The sequence below is a fragment of the Coffea eugenioides genome, chromosome 1, assembly GCF_003713205.1.
Source record: "Coffea eugenioides isolate CCC68of chromosome 1, Ceug_1.0, whole genome shotgun sequence".
NCBI lineage: Eukaryota > Viridiplantae > Streptophyta > Magnoliopsida > Gentianales > Rubiaceae > Coffea > Coffea eugenioides.
This window is the reverse complement of record NC_040035.1, coordinates 52,638,558-52,661,001: the sequence shown is the minus strand read 5'-3', so window position 1 is coordinate 52,661,001 and position 22,444 is coordinate 52,638,558. Positions and strand designations below refer to the sequence as shown.

General features: G+C 36.2%; 3 protein-coding genes across 3 annotated transcripts; all 3 read right to left on the bottom strand.

Moving 5' to 3' along the window:
- Nucleotides 1-232: 232 nt before the first annotated feature.
- On the bottom strand, nucleotides 233-2,073 carry LOC113777561 (3-ketoacyl-CoA synthase 12). Its single transcript, XM_027322687.1, has one exon. It carries the CDS (start codon nucleotides 1,981-1,983, stop codon nucleotides 571-573), a length of 1,413 nt encoding a protein of 470 aa, XP_027178488.1. The 5' UTR covers nucleotides 1,984-2,073; the 3' UTR covers nucleotides 233-570.
- A 7,695-nt stretch (nucleotides 2,074-9,768) lies between these two features.
- Nucleotides 9,769-12,075, bottom strand: LOC113781719 (exocyst complex component EXO70H1-like). The gene has a single exon (XM_027327698.1). The coding sequence runs from the start codon at nucleotides 11,886-11,888 to the stop codon at nucleotides 10,020-10,022; it is 1,869 nt and encodes a 622-aa protein (XP_027183499.1). The 5' UTR covers nucleotides 11,889-12,075; the 3' UTR covers nucleotides 9,769-10,019.
- Nucleotides 12,076-16,102: 4,027 nt separating this feature from the next.
- LOC113763399 (60S ribosomal protein L35-like) lies at nucleotides 16,103-18,251 on the bottom strand. The gene is made up of 4 exons (XM_027307195.1): nucleotides 18,144-18,251; nucleotides 17,877-18,012; nucleotides 17,596-17,752; nucleotides 16,103-16,353 (listed from the first exon to the last, which is right to left on the bottom strand). The coding sequence occupies exons 1-4, from the start codon at nucleotides 18,145-18,147 to the stop codon at nucleotides 16,279-16,281; spliced, it is 372 nt and encodes a 123-aa protein (XP_027162996.1). The 5' UTR covers nucleotides 18,148-18,251; the 3' UTR covers nucleotides 16,103-16,278.
- Between the last annotated feature and the right edge of the window lie 4,193 nt (nucleotides 18,252-22,444).

Here is a 22,444-nt window from a genome sequence, read left to right as displayed (position 1 = left end):
AAACAAGGCATTAATTTGCTTACCAAACAAGGGAAAAAATAGAAATGGCACTCTTAGCTTGTTATTATGAGGGCGTGCAAAGTGCAAGTAACACGGCACACGGGAAGGATAGTTGGCATATTAAAGTTCTTTAGATCGATGTCTTAATTGCCCGCACTGGACAGATACAAGTTCATGACCACAATAGTTCAATTTACACTCAACAATTGACATTCGACCAAAGGGGTAGCCATAATCAGTAACATGTCGCTTTATTTGCCTCTAAGGACATGATGATCCTCTGGTTCCCTCTTCAATGATACCAAGAACTACATTCCAGCAGAAAATGGAAGCTATATATCTATATTTGTACCACATATACTGTATACAAGTCGAGAAAATATGAAGCAAGAATTATAGCAAACTTCTTGCCCAAATACAAGGAGCCACATCTCCTACTATTTGATGAGAAAGAATCCGCAAATGAAAATAAAACTGTAAAAGCTTTTTGTTTGACATTCATGGAAAAAATTAAGAAAGGAAAAGGAAAATAATTGAAAAGTGTTAACAATACAATGATCAAAAGAAGAGTCATGGGATGACATAGTCTTCAGGAACGTAAAAGGTGTCTGGATCCTCATGATTTTGGATCCACCCGTACTTCTCCAAGAAAGGGTTGGTTAGGGTTTTAGGTGGATAGCTATTAATGCAGTCTTCCCATGCATTCCGACCACCCACATCTCTTACCACCTCCCACAAACAACTGTTACACTTAAATCCAGCTCCAAAGCTAATCATAAAAACTCTATCACCTTTCTTCAGCCTCTTTTTAGCCTCCATGTACCCCAAAACATACCACAAGCTACTAGCAGAAGTATTCCCAAATCGATGGAGAGTCATTCTTGCTGGCTCTAAATCGTACTCGGTCAGATTCAGACTCTGCCCTATCCCATCGATCACCGCCTTTCCTCCGGTGTGAATGCAAAAATGTTCCACACCAGCCTTGAAATTAATAACTGGCCTGCTGCTGCTGCTGCTTCCATCTTTGGTGTTACTTCTCATCCTCTTCCAGATGAAAGAAACTACCGTGAACCGTAGAAGCTCTCTGATAGGCAATATCTTGGGTGCTATTTCCTTCAAATTATCGACAAAAGCACGTGTGGCTGCCTTTGGCAAATTCTTGCCGAGGTGAAACCCTACGCGGCCTTGATCATCCTCCTTCTGTATGCAACAATCATAGGCTTCATCCCTTGCTCCATGATGAGTTCTCACTAGACATTTCAATTTAAACATGGCTTTGTTCCTCAAAGCCACCTTATTAGTCAAAAGAATCGCACAACCACCTGATCTGAACAAACAGTTTGCTAGTATCATGGATCTGTCATTTCCTGGATACCAATTAGGACTCAACGACTCTGATGCTATGACAAGGGCATACAAATTCTTTTGAGTCTTGAATATGTTCTGGACAATGTTGACCGATATCAGACTTGCACTGCATCCCATACCAGTGAGATTGTAGGTCTTGATGTTGTCCCTCATCTTATAATGATTGACAATTCTAGCTGATAGAGATGGGACCGCAGCTAACATGGAAATATTCACCACTAGCACATCAATCTCGGACGGCGAAATGCCGTTCCTCTTCAAAACTTTGTCAATGCAATCATAGAAAAATTCCTCCATCTCTTCGATCCCATCATCTTGAGTAGGGCACTCTTCTCTGTTGTGGAAGACCATTCTTGGTGCATATGTTTGTTCACCAATGCCGGATCTAACAATGGCTTTCAAGAGGAATTTGTACTCGAGGAGGCCGAGGTTCTTGTTTCTTCTTATGACTTCACCAGAGAACCGAGTGCTGAGCATTCTATCATCGGTTGGTTTGTAGCATTCATAGTCTAATATGTAACAAGACTGGTGTCTCCTTCGATCAATAATTTTCAAGAGAAAGAGGAAGAAATAAAAGAGAGGAAGACAGTATAACAACATGAAGTAAACATCCATGAGAAATATGGGAAAACTAAGGTTAAGTGAAAAAGAGAAAACCAGAGAGAGGAGAAGAGGGGAGGAGGAGGAGGAGGTGTTGAAGTTTAGAAGCTCAGGATTATTGATGAGAAATTTAGATCAAACGCTTGAATAAAAAGGCGTCCAACATGTACACATGTGACTTTGCTTTAAACCACCCTTATCTCTCAACCCCCAACAACACCCGATCGATGCGTGACTTCCCTAACAATCTTTTGTCATTAAAATGGGCAATAGTCATGCCTTAAGTATGCACTAATCTGAGATTAAGACCCCTATTAGATGTCTTTGCAGTCTCCTAATTAACTTCATCACCATAAAGGAAAAGAATTTGCTATGTGACGCAGTCTCTTACATCCACCATGCCTTATGATCATACTTGCAGTGAACTTGATATTTCTTACCATAACTGCAAGCAAGTTCCCCAGGAATTTCTAGCTGTAACCTCAACAGTACGTTGTATTTCTTACGGGTCTACCAGCATTTCCTCAATCAATTTCGTTTTGAAGTTTGGTTGTAAAAGAATAACAAATTTCTTGAAATTAATTGGCTATCCTCCTTTTCTGTTCACGACCTTAATGGAGATACCATAATGTTGCAGTACGGACGGTAACTTCCAAATGCGGTGTACACTTGCTTACTTTTAAGACTGGCAAGGGCAGGTCGATGGAGCCATAAAGCCAAAAAATTTTGAAGATCACTGTTGACAAATTGACTCAAAGCTCTCTTATCTTAGGAACCCTGAAATTAATTTGCGTGAACAAGAACTAGGAAAAATCAAGGTTATTTTTAATTTTTTTTTTGGTTTTAAAGGTGTTCGAATTGGGATACTTAAAGGTGATACAGTTACACTTGTACTAGCAAGAAAATTATGAAAGTTTGAACAGTGAGATTAAGTAGTTCATGACAACTTAAAACAAATTTGAAGAAAACACTAGTAAAGATGTATTTTCGAACGGAAAAAAAAAAACTAGTAAAGAGATGTAATTGAAGAAGGAACGTTTACCATCACGTCGATGGCTAGGGAGACAAAATCTAATCTTTACACAGATAAAAATAAAGACTTTAAAAAGAAAAAAAAATGTTGGAAACTTTAATTTTTTTGGGGGTTGGGGGGGGGGGGTGATCGTCCCTCCCGGCCCCATTTATATTCCCTAATGTTAAAAGCTCAGTCCCTTTTTTTTTTTTTGGTTGTTTGTAGTTTGCACTAACACTTGAAAAGTTCTTAGATACATGTAATACGTCTAAATGCCCATCATTTGTAGAGAGTGTTTCTTCTAGCCTTAATTAGCGATGCAACAAATCTACCAAGGATTCCTCTCAAAAAAAAAAAAAAAAACTACCTAGGTATATTTCACTATTCCTATGGAAACTAAAGAGGCAGAAAAGGGGGTTAGATATGTGACAATATTTTGCAGCCAGATGTGTGAAGGAGAAATTTCCTGATATTAAGAGAGTCTGTGAAAAATATTCACCAAGGACAGCCACTCTCATTGAAGCTGCCACCGAAGTAGATGTACTGATATTATATCCTTGCATGAAATTTCTGATCATTATTTGCACCCTATTATCATGGACTGCAGATCCCTCCTTTCATACCTCCAACAAGCTAGGATTCGCCATGTCTACCGAGAAGTGAATAGATGTCTGACTTTATTTATGCATGCGACTACTATTTTGCACCAAGCAAAGGCAAAAAAAAACACAAGGTTAGCCACCCCTAGGGGACCTCAGGAAGCCAGTTCTTAGCCAAACGCAAACGTCCGTGTGGACCACTCCCAATCAATGAAGAAGATTAGGTTTTTCAAGGTCAGCATTTCATTTATAGCGCCCACGCCACAATCAGCATTAACTTCATTTCTTAACCAACTGAGAGCTCAGTTGGGCACGAAGAAGGGACAAATATATAATAATGTGATTGATGGATCGATGACTGAAGTAATTCACCAATTTCGAAAGCCACAGTTGATTAGCATTAGATGTTGATTAGTTTATCCAAAGAGAACACATACAATGTGGGGTCACCCTTAACTTCTAACTAGATTGCCACTTACAGATGATGAATTAATTGTTATGACTTATCAGGATCCAGAAAGAAAAAAGGTAGAGAATTTGAACGATAATAATCAAATACACTACTTGTTTTTGGTCGCAGTCCAACCTAAGCCACAGTTGGAGCCGCCCCTTGTGGCTTAATTATTAGTACAGCGGGAGGGAAACCAGTTTCGTTGGCTATTCAATGGCCGAAACTCAATTGGATTGCAGACATGGCTCAAACAACCTTATACAACTCGATGATCGAAAACCCTTTTATCAATTCAAATGATTAATTTAATTTCTCTACTTCACTAATATTATTAGTTTTATGTTCGTTATCAATGTAAAAAAACGAAATTTCGACATTTTTTTCCCCCACAATGTTTTGCGAAGGTGTCACAATTCAAATGAAAACGAAAGCGCTAAGAATTATTGCTCATCAAACTTCCGTTGACGTGAAGCCCTTAGCCAGCGAAATTTCAGCATTGAAAGTAACAACCTTCAAGTACATCTGCCGCTTTTGGAAAGAAAAAGAAAGTAGCAACCTTCAAGTCAACTTCGTTTAACAATAAATATATAATTAAATACCAGCACTTATTAGCTAGTCCTTAATTTGCTTCAACCATCACTTGAAATCAATTAAGAGTAGTACTTTAGTTCCCCCCCGCCCCCACCCCACAAAAAAAAAAAAACAAAAACAAAAACCCAAAAAAAAACACACACATACCAACACAAATTATGCAAAAGATCCTTCTTGTTGGTTGAGGAGACAAACAAGAAATTGGTACTTATGTTAGAATTAGCTACGTACAAATTTTGTACCGTGTGCGCTTGGATCTATAAATTCTATAATACTCCTCATCTAAAATGCAGAAAACTTACTATATCAGTCATTACTAGATGTTCATTTTTCTTACCCCCATTAATTAAGTCTAAATCCACATTTCTTAATTTTGAATTTATACCTTTGTTGAATTCATGACCCATATATAGTATTCAAATATGTACAAACTGGGAATTTAATTAAGAAGTAGGGGTGTAAATTTAACACCTTTTTTTTATCCTTTTATTGTTTTCCCATTCTTTTAGTTAATTTCAATTTGGTGCCCCAGCCAGGGGGTCGCTCTATTGCTGTTACATTTATTGATCAAGTGGATAGAGTTGACTCCCCTTGTAGAACCCTCATATTTAATTCCACAATAATGCATATATATATATATATATATATATATATATATCCAAGGTGGACACACCCACTGAGTAATTCCTGAAATAATTTCAGATCCGTTGTCAGAATTGACTCTATTAAAAGTTTGGAAATATTTAGTTGAAAATTGTAAGCATAACTTCAAAAAAAAAAAAAAAAAAAAAACTTAATGCAAGCATCAATTGGGCCGTTGCTCCTCCCAAGTTTAATGTGAGATCGGAGATGTACCTTTGTTCACCTAAACAAGGATCAGCCTACTCTAGAGGTCCTTTAGCCTAGCCCAAGTAGTAGTCAGGTTTTCCGCAAAACTATTGGGCTCCCTGCGGATTTGAGATTTTCCACCGCTAATTTGGGCTCTTTTATTCCCATGTGCTAATTCCTAATATTTGGGAAAAAGAAAATTCGACATGACTTGGTAAGAATTTTTATTTTATTTTCTTCTTCTTTTTTTTTTTTTTTAATAAAGAAACTTGTTCTCCATGCGCATAAATCATCAAGTGACAGAGCACTTCTAGCAAGAAGATGGGCAGCCTGATTAAAAACGTCTAGGAACCCAGCAAACATTTCAATCCGGAAAACTTATGGTTAAGAGATAAAAACATCACCAATTAAGACTCCACATGGAGAATCATTTGATTCGAAACTCTCCAACATGAGGGCATCACCTTCAAGTACAGCTTTCTGCATATTTAACTAGAGCAAAAGCTTGCTTGCGGCCTTTGTAGTAGTAGTATAAGCTTCCACAACGTCAGGTGCCAAAATTCCAGTAATCTTCTGCGAGACAAATTGACCATGATCATCACGTATTACCACACTTATACCCGAAGAATGATCTTGCGATAAAATTGCTCCATCAAAATTTACCTCAAGGAAATCTTGTTGATGAAGGTGTTGAGCTCGTAGAGACTGAGAGAACTTGTTGGAATTCTTGAAGTAATCTAGGGGAACAAAGAACAATGCTATAAGAGGGTCCTTGAATGAAAGAACCATCAAAGACCGCAGCATTTCGATTTGTTCCGAAGGTTCTGAAGTATTGCTCCAACTAATTCCACGTCTTTTGGAGAAAGTTTGGAAAGGATAAGACAACAATCATGAAGAGCCGGCCGATCAGAATTAACCTGGAGTGCAACAGAACACTCACCGACTCAGTGGCAGAAACCTCCTCAGATGACAAGACTCACTCCGCTCTTATGAAAACGATAAAAGGAGAAACTGAAGTTCATTGGAGACATGACAAGAAATTGCAAAATATTATTGTCAACACATTTCAAGAGGCATAATTTTAAATTTGTTGATAATTTCAGCTAATGCATACGTAGGATTGAAAGATACATCAAATTACCTGACACTCGAATCAAGTTCGACTTGGTAAGAACTCGATTCATCAACTAATCAAATCAAGATTGAACAGCGTTATATATTCAAAAACGTTTAAATTTGATAAAAAAAAAGTTCGTTCACACTTAATTCGACAAATAAATAAGTCAAATTTAAACAAAATTTCAAACTTATTAAAATAATTAAACAAATTTGAACACTAGAGTGATTGGTATGATTAAATTCATTTACACTCCTATGAATATATGAATATTGAATACATTATCCTCCTACTGCGGCTAATTGATTAGAATATAGGTGTAAAAAAGAAAAGTCACACACTTGTGGATCTGACAGAGTCCATGTATAAAAATATGGGTACCGGGCTGAGACAGCCCGGCACCTGACAGAAACTTTTTTTTTTTAAACATGTCAGGTGCCGGGCTGTCTCAGCCCGGCACCTGACACATTTTTTTTGACAAAAGATGTCAAGTGCCGGGCTGACACCTGACATCCAATTGAGTGAATTGCAATTCATCCAATTGAGTCAATTGAGTGAATTGCAATTCACTTTATTTGTTAAGCTAGTTGATAAATGCAATTCACTTTAATTAGTTTAGTGGATTAATTAGTTTAATTAATTGAGTGAAGTAATTTTAAGAGATTCGATTAAATGCATTTAATTAAGGTGATGGTTTAATTTATTATTTATTAAATATTCATTTATTTGTTATAAATGATTTAATTATTTAATTATAATGCATTATTTGTTGTTATTTGTTATTATTTGTTGTTATTTAATTACACTTTATTTGTTGTTATTTGTTATACTATTTGTTATTATTCGTTGTTATTTAATTACACTTTAGTTGTTGTTATTTGTTATTTATTTGTTATTATTTCTTATAATTATAGAATCGCAATTATTTATTTATTTGTTATAAATTATATATATTTGATTCAATTAATTAATTATTCAAATAAGCATATTAATGAGGTTCTAAAATGCTATCAACACTCATCTCTAATAGGTATAACATGTCAAGTGATAATTGCTTGGTCATTCAAGTATATTGGGGTGAAAAAATTATAAACGAAGGAGGGTCAATTTCATATGATCCTTCTATACCGAAACAAGTGTTGTTCCTTACAGAGATGGTAGGTTATGATGATTTGGTAGACAAAATATACAATCTTTTGGGTTTAGATCGGAATCTTCTGGGTAGACAAAATATACAACCTTCATTACATGTTTGCTAAATATCAAATATTATAATATGGGAATTTAGCCTTTTATTATTTGAATGCTTATCATTATTTTTATATCTAGCCATTTCACCGTTGTCACGCTATGCATTTTTTCCTCTTTTTTTGGTCCTTTTTTTTATATATTGCACAATAAATTTAGTTTTACAAAATTATAGTGAACATTAAAAATTACATAAAAATTCTAACAAATAATTTCTCAACAATTTGAGAACTACATCTTATTACAAAATGAATGGTATATTTTGTTTGAAAAAATTTTCATAGTTTAACATTCTATAGGAGTAATTAGTGATTTTGCACAAATCTATTTTCTTCTTTTTCTTACGTTTCAACTTTGAAATGTAAATTAATTAACTTAAATTTCAAAGTATTTAGTACTTCAGGTCGACTCAGCTTTTTATTAAACTTTTTTTCTTGTTTTGGTTTTTTGATTTTTTTTTGTATGGGAGATTTATGAAATTATCCTCACAATACAAACTACGAAAAAAATTCAAAACTTAAATAGATGTTCTATTAGTATGCATTATGTTCAATTGGTAAAATGCAAAAATTCAATATAAGTACCAACACGAGAATGAATACAAAATCTAAAATGTTTAGGGTTTAGGGTTTTGGGTTCAAGGTTCAGGGTTTAGGGTTTAGGGTTTTGATCTTTAGGGTTTAGGCTTTAGGCTTTAGGGATTAGGGATTAGGGTTTTTAGGTTTAGGGTTTAGGGTTTAGTGTTTAGGGTTTAAAGTTTAGGGTTTAGGGTTTAGTGTTTAGTGTTTAGGGTTTTGATCTTTTGCATGATGCAACGTGTCACAAATTGCGATTGATAATTACTAATCATATCACAATTTCAGCCTTACGATATTTTCTTGCGAATAAAATGAGAAGCTATAAATGAAAGAGGAAAATTCAAAATTAAAAGAATATGAATACTAGATAATTGTATTTCAAGTCAAGTGATTTGAATTCTACTGGGAAAGTTTCACTAAGAAATTTTTGTTATTCGGCACATTTTGTTTGGTAGACTTATTAATTTTTTTTTATTTTTCAGAAAAATTCGGTCAGGTACCGGGCTGACACAGTCCAACACCTGATAGATTTTTTAAAAAAATTTCCTGTCAGGTGTGATTCTATAATTATAAGAAATAATATAACAAATAACGACAAATAAAGGGTAATTAAATAACAACGAATAGTATAACAAATAACAACAAATAAAGTGTAATTAAATACCAACAAATAATGCATTATAATTAAATCATTTATAACAAATAAATGAATATTTAATAAATAAAAAATTAAACCTAATTCATCACCTTAATTAAATGCATTTGATCGAATCTCTTAAAATTAATTCACTCAATTAATTAAACTAATTAATTCACTAAACTAATTAAAGTGAATTGCATTTATCAACTAGCTTAACAAATAAAGTGAACTGCAATTCACTCAATTCGATGTGAATTGCAATTCACTCAATTGAGTGAATGTGAAATTCACATTCACAATTGGATGTCAGGTGCCGGGCTGACACAGCCCAGCACTTGACATCTTTTTTTTTAAAAAAATGTGTCAGGTGCCGGGCTGAGACATGTTTTTTTAAAAAAAAAGTTTCTGTCAGGTGCCGGGCTGTCTCAGCCCGGTACCCATTGTTTTATACATGGACTCTGTCAGATCCACAAGTGTCTGACTTTTCTTTTTTACACCTATATTCTAATCAATTAGCCTCCTACTGCCCGCCATACTTAAATGCATTAGGCTATAAGTACAAAACATTCCTAAGAAATCTTATGATGGATACGATTAAATACGTATAAAGAACTTTAATAGTAAAAGTAGTACTTAAAACTTTAAACAAATAAACTCTAATAATTGAACTAATAAGTTGAGACAGAAAAGGAATACTAAACGAAGCAAGACGACATGAATAAAATGTACGGTTTTTATTTCCATGTTCCTATAGTATGCGAGCTCAAAAGAATTCTATAAGCAGTTTTTGTTTTGGACATTTCTTTACAATGAAATGGACGTTTACCATTGTGGCCGGCCAATAGTAAACTTTGCTGTTTCCTTTTTGCTTTTTGAGGGTATAAGCAGGCCAATAATATCTGACTAATCCCTAATTTATTGGTCAATTGAAACAGAAGAAACCCGGTACGACGTCGCTCTCGAACTCCCCATACCTTCACTCTTCCCCTAGAACAAATCAGACAAGCAATTCTCCAAGTCGTCAGGGGTAAATCTGACAATTGATTCATCTCCAACTTCTTCTCTGTGGTTCTCATAAAATACCCGATAACCCGGAACCATCTTCTCCGACAGAGAAAACTTAATCTGGTCCCGGAGCTTCGAATCCGGTATGACCCACGAACTCTGTACCCGGTATGCCTCTTCAAAACCCGAATTAAATTTTCTGAAAGAATCCTTTATTTCGGGTAAAGAAATCTCCACCGTCGCGTCATCCGGCAATGACGTCAGCACCTTTGCCCAACCCATCCTTTCGTATTTTGCTGAGTACTGTTTGACCTTTGACTCGTGCTTTGACACGCAATCGGCCCCCATCAAGAGCATCAGATTCGAGGTTTTAACCTTCGAAACGACGTAGTTCAAGTTATTCGCCAGGAACAAATAGGAAAGCGCCACGTGATCCCCGTAGCATCCCGCTTTGCCATCCAGTTTACAGAGGAGAACAAGGATAATCCATGCCAGCCGGACGGAGATCGTCGACGCTGGAGAGTCGTCATCGACGTCGGTAGCCGAAGTCGGACTGGAGAAGTAAGACTCCGGCAGCGACTTTTGGACCGACGTAGGCCAATCGGTGACGATATCAGCCAACGCACCGCTATAATCTGTGAGGAAAACCAAGTAATTCATGACATAACGAGCGAGCGGGTGGACTCCCCCGCCGGGAACCGCCATCTTCGAGGAGTCCTTCTCAATCGCCGACTCGAACTGCAAGAGCATCGTCCGGACAGCTTCTCCGAGCTTCAAGAGCGACGTCATCGCTTGAGCTCTAACTCCAGAGAGCGAATCAAAAGAGAAAATCATTCCAATATCAATCCAGAGCTCGGAAACAGCCTCGTAGATATCCAAAAACCTGAACATCTTCTCCGGCGAGAAAATCTTCTTACACCTGGCTACATTTTCCGGAAAGCTGAACAGCGTCAATGCATTACCTCTGGAAATCTCGGTGAAACACGTCTCTCTGATCTTTTCAGAAGCACAGAAGACATGATCGCAGAGAACTCTTTCGCCGTGAAAGAGAGTTTTGACGGCGGTCTTGACGGCAGCCAGCCACTTCTTTATTTTAACTTCTATGTCATCCCACGCCATTTTCTGAAGTTGCGAGGAGCTCAATTGCTCAACTCCCAAGTAATACAGAGTCTCGTCGATTATCGATTTTCGGATAAGATTATAAATATGCATGCATTCTTTTCCGTATCCGGAACTAATCATGCAATTCGCGATAACTCTGAGGTCGCTCATGACATCTTCGTATACTTTTTCAGTTTTGTTGCTTTTGATATGAATTTGATCGATATCAGTTGTAATTTCATCATCATCTTCTCCTTCGGAAGTTTCTCCATTTTGGAAGTCAGAAAAGGCAGACCAAGTGGAGGAGGCCCTCGAACTGGATGACCGGAGGGAGACGGATTCTAGGTGGAGAGCGGTCATGTTGGTTTTGAGAACAGAGTAGAATTCCTTCTCTAATCTTTTCATGGCAATTTGCATCAGGTTCTGAGCCCGGATGAGCATTGGTGAGCCGGGGTCCTCACTGACGAAGAAGTGCATTGCAGATTGCAAGTCGTTGACGGACTTGATGAACTGCTGGGCTTGACTGCGGTGATCTTGCGCGAAAAGAGAAGGGGTGTTGGAAGAATATAAACGAGCGGAATCAGTGGCATTGAGGTCCCATTTTCTGATGATTACTTCTGCGCAGTCGACATTTTCCTCCATGATTGTTGCGGAGAGAGTGTGTGGGGAAGTCTTAGAGCTGTGGGAGGAGCTGTGTGATGATGTCGGGCTTATCAATGGAGACAAGAAAATCTTATTTCTCATCTTCATTTTCCTTTGTACTGATTTCTTTCTTTCTTTTTAATCTAGCTCAGGTTCTTTGTATGTGGACGGTATTCAAGAGGTACAAACGAGTGCAAATTGATGCAATCTTCTTGTTCAAAGAGAACCAGGAAACAGAGATTTGTGAGTTTGAGAAGATTACTAATACTAGGTTAGTTGAGACTCAGAAGAAGAGTTAGAGAGAGCAAGAAGTTGCATGACCATTGACCAAGGAGAGGAGGGGAAACACATATGATGATGTATATATAGAGTTGGGTGAACGCGGTTTCTTTCTTGTTTTATCAGGTCCCCAAGCGATGTGGCTTTTTGGGTGATCATTTTCGCTTTCGTTTGTTCCTGATGTCCAACATTTTTGGTTAGTCATGATGTTCAACTTTTTGTTCTTAACGAAGGTTACAATGCTCTTTCTTTTGTTTTACACTATTTTTACTCTTACTCTTACCTCCTTTTTTCTCTTTTTGCAATTTTTTCTGTGTCTTCCCTCCTTTTGACTTGTTCTTTCATTGATTTGGTTGTATATTTGGAATGCACTTCGTTTAGTTGTGTTTGGGATTATATGTATGCAAACAAACATCTACTGCTGACAGGCCCAATTGTGATTACTAGATTAAAGGTATATTATCTTATTCGTAAATTTGTAAAATTTTTAGGGAATATGAGCTTTGGTTTATACTACATATACTCTTTAAAAATGAAAGGTTGACAGCAAAATTGGTTAAATTCGCGGGGTTAGATTTTGCTATTGATGATGGTGAATGACTACAACATGGCACAATTGATAGAAGTATTAATGTTTTGGTACTGCTACATGGCATCTTCATAAATACTAGTACATTATAGCATATATGTATAGCAACATGCATTTTTCCTTTCAATGAAGCAATGAAGAGAACATGCTTCATAAAGGATGTACAGACCAAATTAATTCTCTGATTAAAAGAACCAACAACAGAATCGAAGATTGTCTCTTAACTATAAGGACCATTTGTTTTAATCTCATTACGATGCCTTAGTACCGGAGCCTGTTTGGCAAACAAGTTTTTTGTCAAGTTTATCTGCTACAAGTTTTTTAACAATTTTAACTATAGTAACCTTAAAAAACTTCTGTAAATGTTAAATTATATATTTTAAAATATCCAAAAATTTACACACTTCAAAAATTTTTTCTATAACTTCTATAGTAAAGTTTTAGACAAATATTCAAAAAATTCATTTGACAAACGGGCCTTGAAGTTTGATGCTGCATGAAAGAGGATGTAAACAAGACATAATCAACTCTAGACTTTGAAGAGGATGTAGCCCAAGGACGCAAGATTATGTCATCTTGCTCTTTCTGCAATGGTATAGCAAGGCTATTTCACTTTGAATTTTAGTCCACAGTTGTATTTTTTTTGGGTGCCTTTTGAAGAGTACATATGTTTTAGTGGATTCTTGACATGCAATGAAGCGCAAGTCCACACACTTTCACGCTTCAGAAGAACAGCTAGCACTCGTTGTTACATCACTATTTCAGCTTCTCATCTAACCTAACTCTAACTGCTGAGAAACATCATCGCTAGCTATGTACACCATTCTTTTATTGTACATAAAAAAATTTTTTTGAAACAAAAATTTTCATTGGATACGCACAATTTATTCTGCATATATAGGAGATTTATTGGATACGTGTCCGTGATTTTTTTTTTTTTTTTTTCATGTTGTCTCCCAGTACTTATCCAAAAGCCTTCTCCATAACAGCAAAAAAAACTTTCATTTTACATTTCTGTGGACGGACATTTTGATGATAATGTGGTTCTGCGGTGGGCTCACGGTCTATGCATTCATTTAAGGAGAAGGGAAGAAAACAGCGTTGTCAGTTTGGATCAACGTTGTCAGAGGTTGATCCACAAGTAAGAAATGGAGAAAATCGTACTCATGATTGATTGTGACTACAATTTTAACATGATGGTTTTCAGCGTCCAAGACTCGTTCGTCTTGTCCAACTTCTTTCCTTATTATTATTTTGTTTTTGCCTGAATTTTCTGTGGTATAATACGACAATGGCAGGTACCATACTGGGTGCAGCCAAGCCGACCTGGTGTCCAAGAAACGCGTGTTTGTGATCGAAGCAAAAACAGGCTAGGAGTCCTCGCTCCCGTAGTTGCCATGATGAATACATCTTTTGAGAAGTCAAAATGAACGCATCATTCCGGGAATTCATTTAACGCGTAAGAATTATTTTTATGATGTTGACCACCGAGTTACAGAAGAAGAAAAGAAAAGGTCCTATGTATGTCCATTAAAAGCTTCAATACCTTTTAACAGTTAAAACTAATTTTTCCTCCCTCCCTTTTCAGATAAAAAAGAAAGTAAAATTCTCGAAGAATTTTAGTAACATGAGTCATATCTTCAGTTCAATTACTAGTACAAGTATCATTATAGAAGACAATACTTTACTGACTAGGGATGAAAAATACGTATATGCATGTGTGTTTATAATCCTTACGTCTTTTTTCCGACAAATGCAGGTATTCTTTACTTAAAATTTGCCCAATTCTTACAAGTCATCGGGTATAAACTTGGCCGAGTAAGCCAGAGTTCTTGTAACTTGGTCACGACATAAAGAAATGGAAAAAATCTATATGTTTTGACCAGTCTTAATCAACAGGTACCAGCGTGTTGTAATTATCTTAGTCTATTACGTAAAAAAGAAAAAGAGAGTAAAAAGTTAGCAGCTGGACGAATTTGCCGTGTAATAAAAAATCAACAAGCACACCAATTCATTTTTTGGTGAGGAGACATGTGTCTGCTTTTCAAGAAGAGAACAGAGAAAAGGGCAGGTTGTATTTCGTCCATTTTAGAAAACAAATTTGTTAACCCACCGGCTTTAACACCATTCACCATTAACGTGACGTTTTAATTGATCTTGGACCCCAAAAAAAAAAAAAGAAAAAGAAAAAAATGTCTATATTGCAGGCTTATATAACATTTCAATACTTAGAAGATGAATAATAATAATGGTATTGAAGAATGCCCGACCATGACTAGATATGGAAAATAATATTGCCTCTGGTTTTTGTACTGTGTAAGGTGAGATTGGAATTTTATGCTTGCTTTGGAACAGAATTTGCGCTTAGCGTTTGCTTAGACATCGTGTTATTCTCCTCTTATGTTTACAACCGTGTATACAATTCACTTTCTCTAATGCCTAGTTTGGGAGATGAGATTTGAGCCAAAAAGAAAAGAACGGAAGAGATAAGTAGGTATTTCTCACGTTTGAGAGTTATATGAAACAGAAAAGAAAAAAGTCCGACTGATTTAGGAGGAAGAAGAGACTCGCTACAGTTTAAAAAAAATTCCATCCCAAATCGGCCAGAAAGCAAAGGAAAGCTACGGAAAGGCTACAAAAATTTTTTAAATTGTCAATTCTATCCTCCAAACGCTGTTGAATGGAATATTTATTAACTAATGTGTCCAAAATCATCTCCTTCTTTTTTTTTTATAAACTCTCAGACAATATTAAAATCTTTTCTCTTCTTTTCTTATCCTTTCTTTTCTCTCGTAACTTAACCTCTCTCTTTTTTGCTTTTCTATCCTCAAGTCCCAAACTAGCTATAAGACTCGACTGCTTTCTAAGCAAGATCGAATTTTTGTTGTGGCCTGTGGGTATCTGTTTCTTTTGTCTCATGTTTGGAATTTAAACATCTGCTGGTTAGGACGCTAATGGACATTTACAGGCTGGGCCAAGTAAACATATGAACCATTGTGCTCTGTAAAACCAGATGCAGAATGGCCCATAGATGAATCTAGTGGATAATAACCATCACTCCGTAAACGCACAATGAAAGCAAAAACAGTGGCACTTCGGAGATGTTTGGTAAACGGATTTCAAGCACATTAATGGCTATCTAATGCAACGATACCCACATCGTCTGTTTGGTTAAATGTCTATTGGAATGCGTTAATTGAAATGGTTACCCTTTACTATAGGTTTCTTAATTCCTTTATCAAATTGGGAACTTTCCAACTCATTCGCCTTACCTTTTCTTTTCTTTTCTTTTTTTAAATTTTGAATTTTTTCACTTTTTTCAAACAAAAGAAAATAAATAAAAAGAAAGAAGATTAGAGAAATTTCAATCTTCTCACTTACTAATCACCACCACATAATCACCAAACGGCTCCTTACCAATCACCACGACATGAACATGGCTCTTGAGCCGTGCAACCAAGAAAACTATCAGACATGTGATTAAATAAACAATGGACTACCAGAATGCTTAAAGCTTTGTTCACAGTGATCCATATATTCCTTAGGCTAGCAACAGAAATGGAGCAAAATATGATTTTTCTTCGTGTTCAGACAGGTTGAAACACCAAAATCAAATCCAACATGGTCGATCTAAACCTTAATTGCATATTTCCTCAAGGGAAAGTACGTCTCTTTCTTCTTCTGTCTTTCTGTCTTCAAAGAAGCCTGAAAAATAGCAAGCAAGGACATTTATCAAACTGATTGAAGTACATCAAAATCCAATATAATCAAGTCAGCGAGAAAGAAAATGCATGTGGCGCTTAAGTGCCATAAATGGTAAATTTACCTATTTACAAATGGTAAACCACATAAATGGTACACCGAAATGCCAATAGTAATATTCTGCTGAATATTGACTGAGGTACAATGGAACAAATGTAATATTATTCAGCAGTGGTATGCAGCTTTTGTTCTCCAACCAGAACACATGACGTATAGAAACTAGAAAGCAAATTTTTGTCTCTCATTTTATGGAGCAACCGGCCCATATACAACGAGCTAGTAAAGGCAGCTGATGTTTTCTCCAAGTCATGGTGGAGACAAAAGGAGGCTCATCTAGACACCACTAAAGTTTCATCTCAATGCCATAACAGAAAGTGAAGGTTCACCACAGCTAAACAAAAGTAACTGATTGAGAAAATGATGCTTATTTATTATGAGATGCACACTCTTTGCAATGATGATGCAATATGCTACATCAGGGGAAAAACCAAAATACGAAATGCACACAGGGGTAGCGAGAGTATCAAAAGGTTGACGAAGACTGGAGGCATTCAGGTTGCCAGTAGGTTCACTAATCCAACCATGCAAATGTAAAACATCACGATAAGAGTCGCATTCTGTTAAACCCATCAATTTCCAGCCTATGACTATTCACGCATAAATTTCAATTTTTAGAGACTTGGAGACGTTTAGCATAAACAAGATCAAAGTATAAAGCACAGGACCAACTCAAGGGACTCAAAACTTACGATGGCCATGCAACTCAATGGCATTCCGATTCAAGGCATCTGATGGTTAACAAGATGTTGCCGCAGACTAACACACTGGAGACCATGGATCACCACCTTACATCCGCCTTGGTTGCATCCCACCATTTACGGTCTAATACATTTTCATTATCCCATCTTAGCCAAACCCGCCCCTCATGCCCGGACTTAAAAGAAGGGACATTCTGCCTAATCCTCAGCAAAAATATCCTATCCTTGTTAAATTACCAATAGGAAATGCTAATTTTTCAAATTTGAGGCAATTATCACACAAAAGATTCATTCAGAGAGATTAATCAAACAACAATTAGACATAAAACTAAAATCTAGAAACCCATGAAAATCAACACCAAAGATTCAGATGAGTACACGTTCAGAAAGAAAAAAGGACAAAAATTGAATGAAAACAGTAGCGTACCTGGTGTTTGGTGAGGCGACGGCGGATAGCTCTGGTCTTCTTAGGGCGGAGGTCAAGAGGCAAATACTTCTTGTTCTTGTAAACCTCCCTCAATGCTGCCTTCTGCTTCTGAGAAATCACCGTCAGCACCTGCGCTATTGACAACCTAACTACCTTTCTGCAACAAATTAACAATATTTATCTTTTTCAATACTCTCTTCTCACCTAAACTTCATCACTACATAAAATAAAATGTTGAAAAAAAAACAAAAAAGTAGAAGATGAAACTTAAAAGAGCGTACATCTTGGAAAGCTTGTTGGCGGCGCCACCGGTGACTTTAGCGACTCGGAGGAGAGCCAATTCGGCTTTTAGATCCTTCAACTGAGCCAAAAGCTCGGCTTTGTTTTTCTGCCTCAGCTCATGAACCTTGATCCGGGCTGTTTTCCCATAAACATTTTCGCAAAAAAAATAGATAATATATCAAATTAATTGCAAAATACACAAATAAAATAGTTTTCCGAATAACTGGAACAGAAATACAACTGAATGCTTTGGAATCAAAACTTACCCATGGCGTCGTCTCGTATCCCTCAGCTCTGTGTGTGTGTGTGTGTGTGACAGAGAGACAGCAGATATGAGTGAGGCGGAAAAACCCTAATTCTGTGATGATGTCCCTCAGCTATGTGACTGACTTTCTGGCTTCCCCGTACGGGCTCACTAATGGCGCACGTGCTAGAGGTACTTGGGATGGGCCAAATTTGGAGAAGTCAGTCTTCGATTGTTCAGGATCTATTGGGTTGGGCCAAGTAGTCCCAGCTTAGCTAAATACGGTTTGAGGTTTCTTTTCCACTTATGATGCTCTTTTTGAGTTTTTTCGCTTTACTCTTGTAATGCTTGGAATAAAAACTGTTACCACCCGTTTGGTTAGGGTACTCACCGCTTTTCAATGGGTGTCAAGCTCTCAAAAACCATATCTGGTGCTTGGTTGGTGTCTATAGGTATACATCTAGAGGTGGCAATATGGATAAATGGTTCATAATTGGTTTTGACTTAATGGATGGTGGATTAAATTTATCCAATCCATTTAGATCCATTTATTAAATGGATCTAAATGGATTAAATAAAAACCAATTATCCATTTATAATCCATTTAAATATTTTGATTACTTTTTTTTGTATTACCATTTCTTGTAATATGAAGATACTTTTTTTTGTACTTGTAAATTTTAGGTGTTGAAAATGACAAAAATCAATAAATTACAAAAATAATTGGAACTAACCATGAAGATTGTTGTACAAATAACCATATGGTAATTAATGGGGGATTAATGGGGACTGAATCACATCATAATCAAAGAAGGGAGGTCATATAATTTATATTTTATATAATTTTATTTTAAACAAGGGATATAATAGACATTTTATACTAATAAATAATATATATATATATACACGTGTGCGTGTGTGTATGAAGTTCGATTAAATTCGACGAACTTTCAAACTTCACATGCTAGGCTGAAACTAAATTCGTGAAGCAGTTCGAGCTGTTCAAACTCAAGTTTGAACTCCATGAACACAAGTACTACTAGTGTTTCGTTTTCTTTTTCTTGATAAACAAAAGTACTAATTAATACTATATAAGAGCTCTGCAATTCCACGACGTGATATTTGTAAAACAGCAATGTTGATTTCTGTTCCCTTGCGTGATCATTTACGAATCAACGTTGCAACATTTTTGTTCCAACACAGGAGCAACGGTAAATCTGTTGCGCTAGAGTTAACTCTTCCATGACTGTCGAATATGAGGATTGCCCTGTGATTTTCGTAGGCTACGGCCTCTGCAAGGAACTCACAAAAGTGAAATGTTGCCCACGTTGAACCACCACTAGAAAACACATGACAGGAAATGAAAAAATGTAGCCGAGAACATCTTTCAAGTTGGAGGAGCGATGTTGATAATTTTGAATTTGTACGCGTATGGACAAGGAAGAATGAAGAAAGATAAACAAACCTTTGATTTGGGGGATTAATGGGGACTGAAAGTCCATTTCTTTTATTTGGTTTTAAGTAAATGGATATATATGGTTTATGTGGATAATTCATATAAATCCATTTAATTTAATGATTTTACTTTGATGAACCATTTAAAACCAACACTATAAATGGATAATCCAAATCCATTTAATTATGGATTATATGGATGGATAAATGGATTTCAATCCAATTTGCCACCTCTATATACATCTATCACTATGGAAGGCCCAAAAGTTGCCAATAGCCATTACTGACTAAATTGGGCACTTTAACACTAATTTCGGAATTTGAAGCTGGGCAATTAAGGGTGCATTTAATAAAATTAAAATTTAAAAATTATAGTGAATTCATTAATTTATTGAATTATTAAATATTAAATCTAATACATTTGAATGCATATCACATTCGGTGATGAGTGAATAACTTATCACTTAATTTTAGGAACAAGTTTTGCCTAGAAAATTCAATGCCACCCAATTAATTCAGACGTTCAATTTTTTATTATCAAATACTTTGAATATATTAAGATTTAAATCCATTAACTTTAAATGCAAAATTGAACTATCATACAGAACCTAAATAAAAAATTAGCAACAACAAAGCAAAGGGTGCCGGTGTCTCTTCATCTCTTCTCCACTCATCTACCCCAACATATACAATACTTGCCCTTCTCTCGAGTCCAACATCTTGGCCAAAAATGCCACTCTAGCCGTGATGGGTTTTCTTTCTCTTGTGATCCACCCTCAAAATTTGGGAGATTCGCAACATTTGGCATCCAACTAGAGTTTATGTAAAATTTTTACAATTCTCCTACAACTTCGATGGATTGGACTAATTCAAGCCTGACTCACAGAAGATTAATTTTTTGTTTTGGTTGACTGTGGATTAGATCAAAATAATGAGATTATCTTTCGAATTTGGTCTGAAGAATTATGGGCTTTGCCACGATTTGTTGATGGTTTTGGCTCCCTTCTACTGGGTGTGTGTTGATTTTGTTGGAAATCAAAAGAGAAATTTAAGGTTGATCAATGGAGGTTGTTGAGATATCCATCACCAGCAGTTGGTGAGAGCAGACAACGGAACTGAAAGCATGAAAACGATAAGACAAAAAGAAAAAAGAAAAATAAAAGTTGATTTCTAATCCAATGCAAATACTTCATTCTTTGTCAAAGGGAATCATCCTACACAAACCCATTACTATTGAGGAGTCAAAGTCATTGCGATTCCTTAGCAGGAACCAAACGGGTGGTAAAAGTATGTAAATCCAAAAAAAAAAAAAAAAAGTGGTACATTACATGTAAAAGTTGATATGTCAAGTCAAAAAAAATTGCCACTCTCTTTGTTCTACAAGTTGCCACTCTCAAAGTATATGGCATCTACAAGTTGTATTTCATGGTCTCACTTCAGACCATGCGTCATAAATCTTTTCTGCAAGAGGAAATATAAGTGAATTTTGGCCCGCATAACTAAAACTTTGTCGTTCTTTCCCTTGATCTGTTCATTGGATTCACCAGTAAAGAATACAACAAAACGGAACATCATATTGCCTTAGCAGCAACATAATTTGATGATCACGGTTTAACAGACTGAAAGTAGTTTGAGGTTACAAACCCAACTAAGGATTCACTTATTCCCTGTCATTGGTTGCTCGGACTATACATTATTGGGTTTCAATTCTGAAGCAAGAAAAACGTTTCTTCTCCAAGCTATGAGGACAGGACAATAAGAAGCAGCCAACTTTCCTCCACAATCGGAGGCAGTGCTTTTTTATTTGGGATTGCATTCTTCAAAATTTGCCCGTGAAAACAGCATATTTATCTGGGGATGAAACACACGAGCCTTTTATTCAAAGCAAAAGCTCCCCCAACATCCGGCAAACAAAAGGGTTTCTTTTTCTCGTAAGATCCAGGATTGACTAAAGGCACAACATGGTACATATATATGTAGACTCAAAATCATCATCAGGGATCAAAGGAATATGAGATGGAAAGTTTTCTTCTTTTTATCTCGTTGGTTCTCCGAGATGTACGCAAGAAAAGAAAAGCTGATTCTAGCACACTGCATTGCAGATCAAGCAAACACGTAACCAACTCAATAAAATCAATTAGCAAGGAGTACCAAGAAAGCTAGCAGAAGAACTATGCATGTTTAGGTAAAGATAAAAGTGAAAATAACTAAAGCCACCACAATTAAACTAATCCTTCCACTAAAATCAAAGCCCCACCTCTTTAAGCGCATGTCAATAAAACAATAGCTTTGAGTAAGACCCACACAACGAATTCAGGGAACAATGGATAAAGTCGTAACAGAAAAAGATTTTTTTCTTTAAAGAAAAAGTGTAAAATGCATGTGTGCTAGAGTTTCTATCGTTTTGGATCCCGTGAAATTTAATTTTTCATTTAGAAAGAAAAAACCATTCAGACATGGAACTACTGTAACAAAATTCTTTAAAGCAACTCTCCAGTCTCTATATATGTATGGTGGAATTTTTTATTTTTTTTTTGGGTGAAAAATATTTCTTCATTAATCATTTCCTTTTCAGCCCAACTGAGTGGAACTGGAAAGAAGTACAGAACTTCATTGTAATAATCATGATAAATGGCGCACAGAAAAGTTTAGATCAAATTCTAAAGGGCAGTTAAAGGCTGCTTAGTGCTAGTTAGTTAAAATTCTTCACTTTAGTCAACTTGATACTGTCATTCTAACTAATCAGTAAGCATTATCAGTGAGTAATTATGATAGTATCTGCCTTTAATATCCACTTAACATTTGACAAAAAGGAATTCGACCTGCTAAAAGGGGACTCATTTCAGCCATTTCACGAAAAAGTGTAAT

Bases quoted from the DNA above. Each gene is read 5' to 3' on its own strand.
- LOC113777561 (XM_027322687.1), bottom strand. From the start codon at position 1,983: ATGGATGTTTACTTCATGTTGTTATACTGTCTTCCTCTCTTTTATTTC.
- LOC113781719 (XM_027327698.1), bottom strand. From the start codon at position 11,888: ATGAAGATGAGAAATAAGATTTTCTTGTCTCCATTGATAAGCCCGACA.
- LOC113763399 (XM_027307195.1), bottom strand. The intron at 17,753-17,876 runs GTACGCTCTTTT...AATTTGTTGCAG, and splicing joins GCCAACAAGCTTTCCAAGAT to AAAGGTAGTTAGGTTGTCAA. The intron at 16,354-17,595 runs GTACGCTACTGT...GCTATTTTTCAG, and splicing joins GTCGCCTCACCAAACACCAG to GCTTCTTTGAAGACAGAAAG.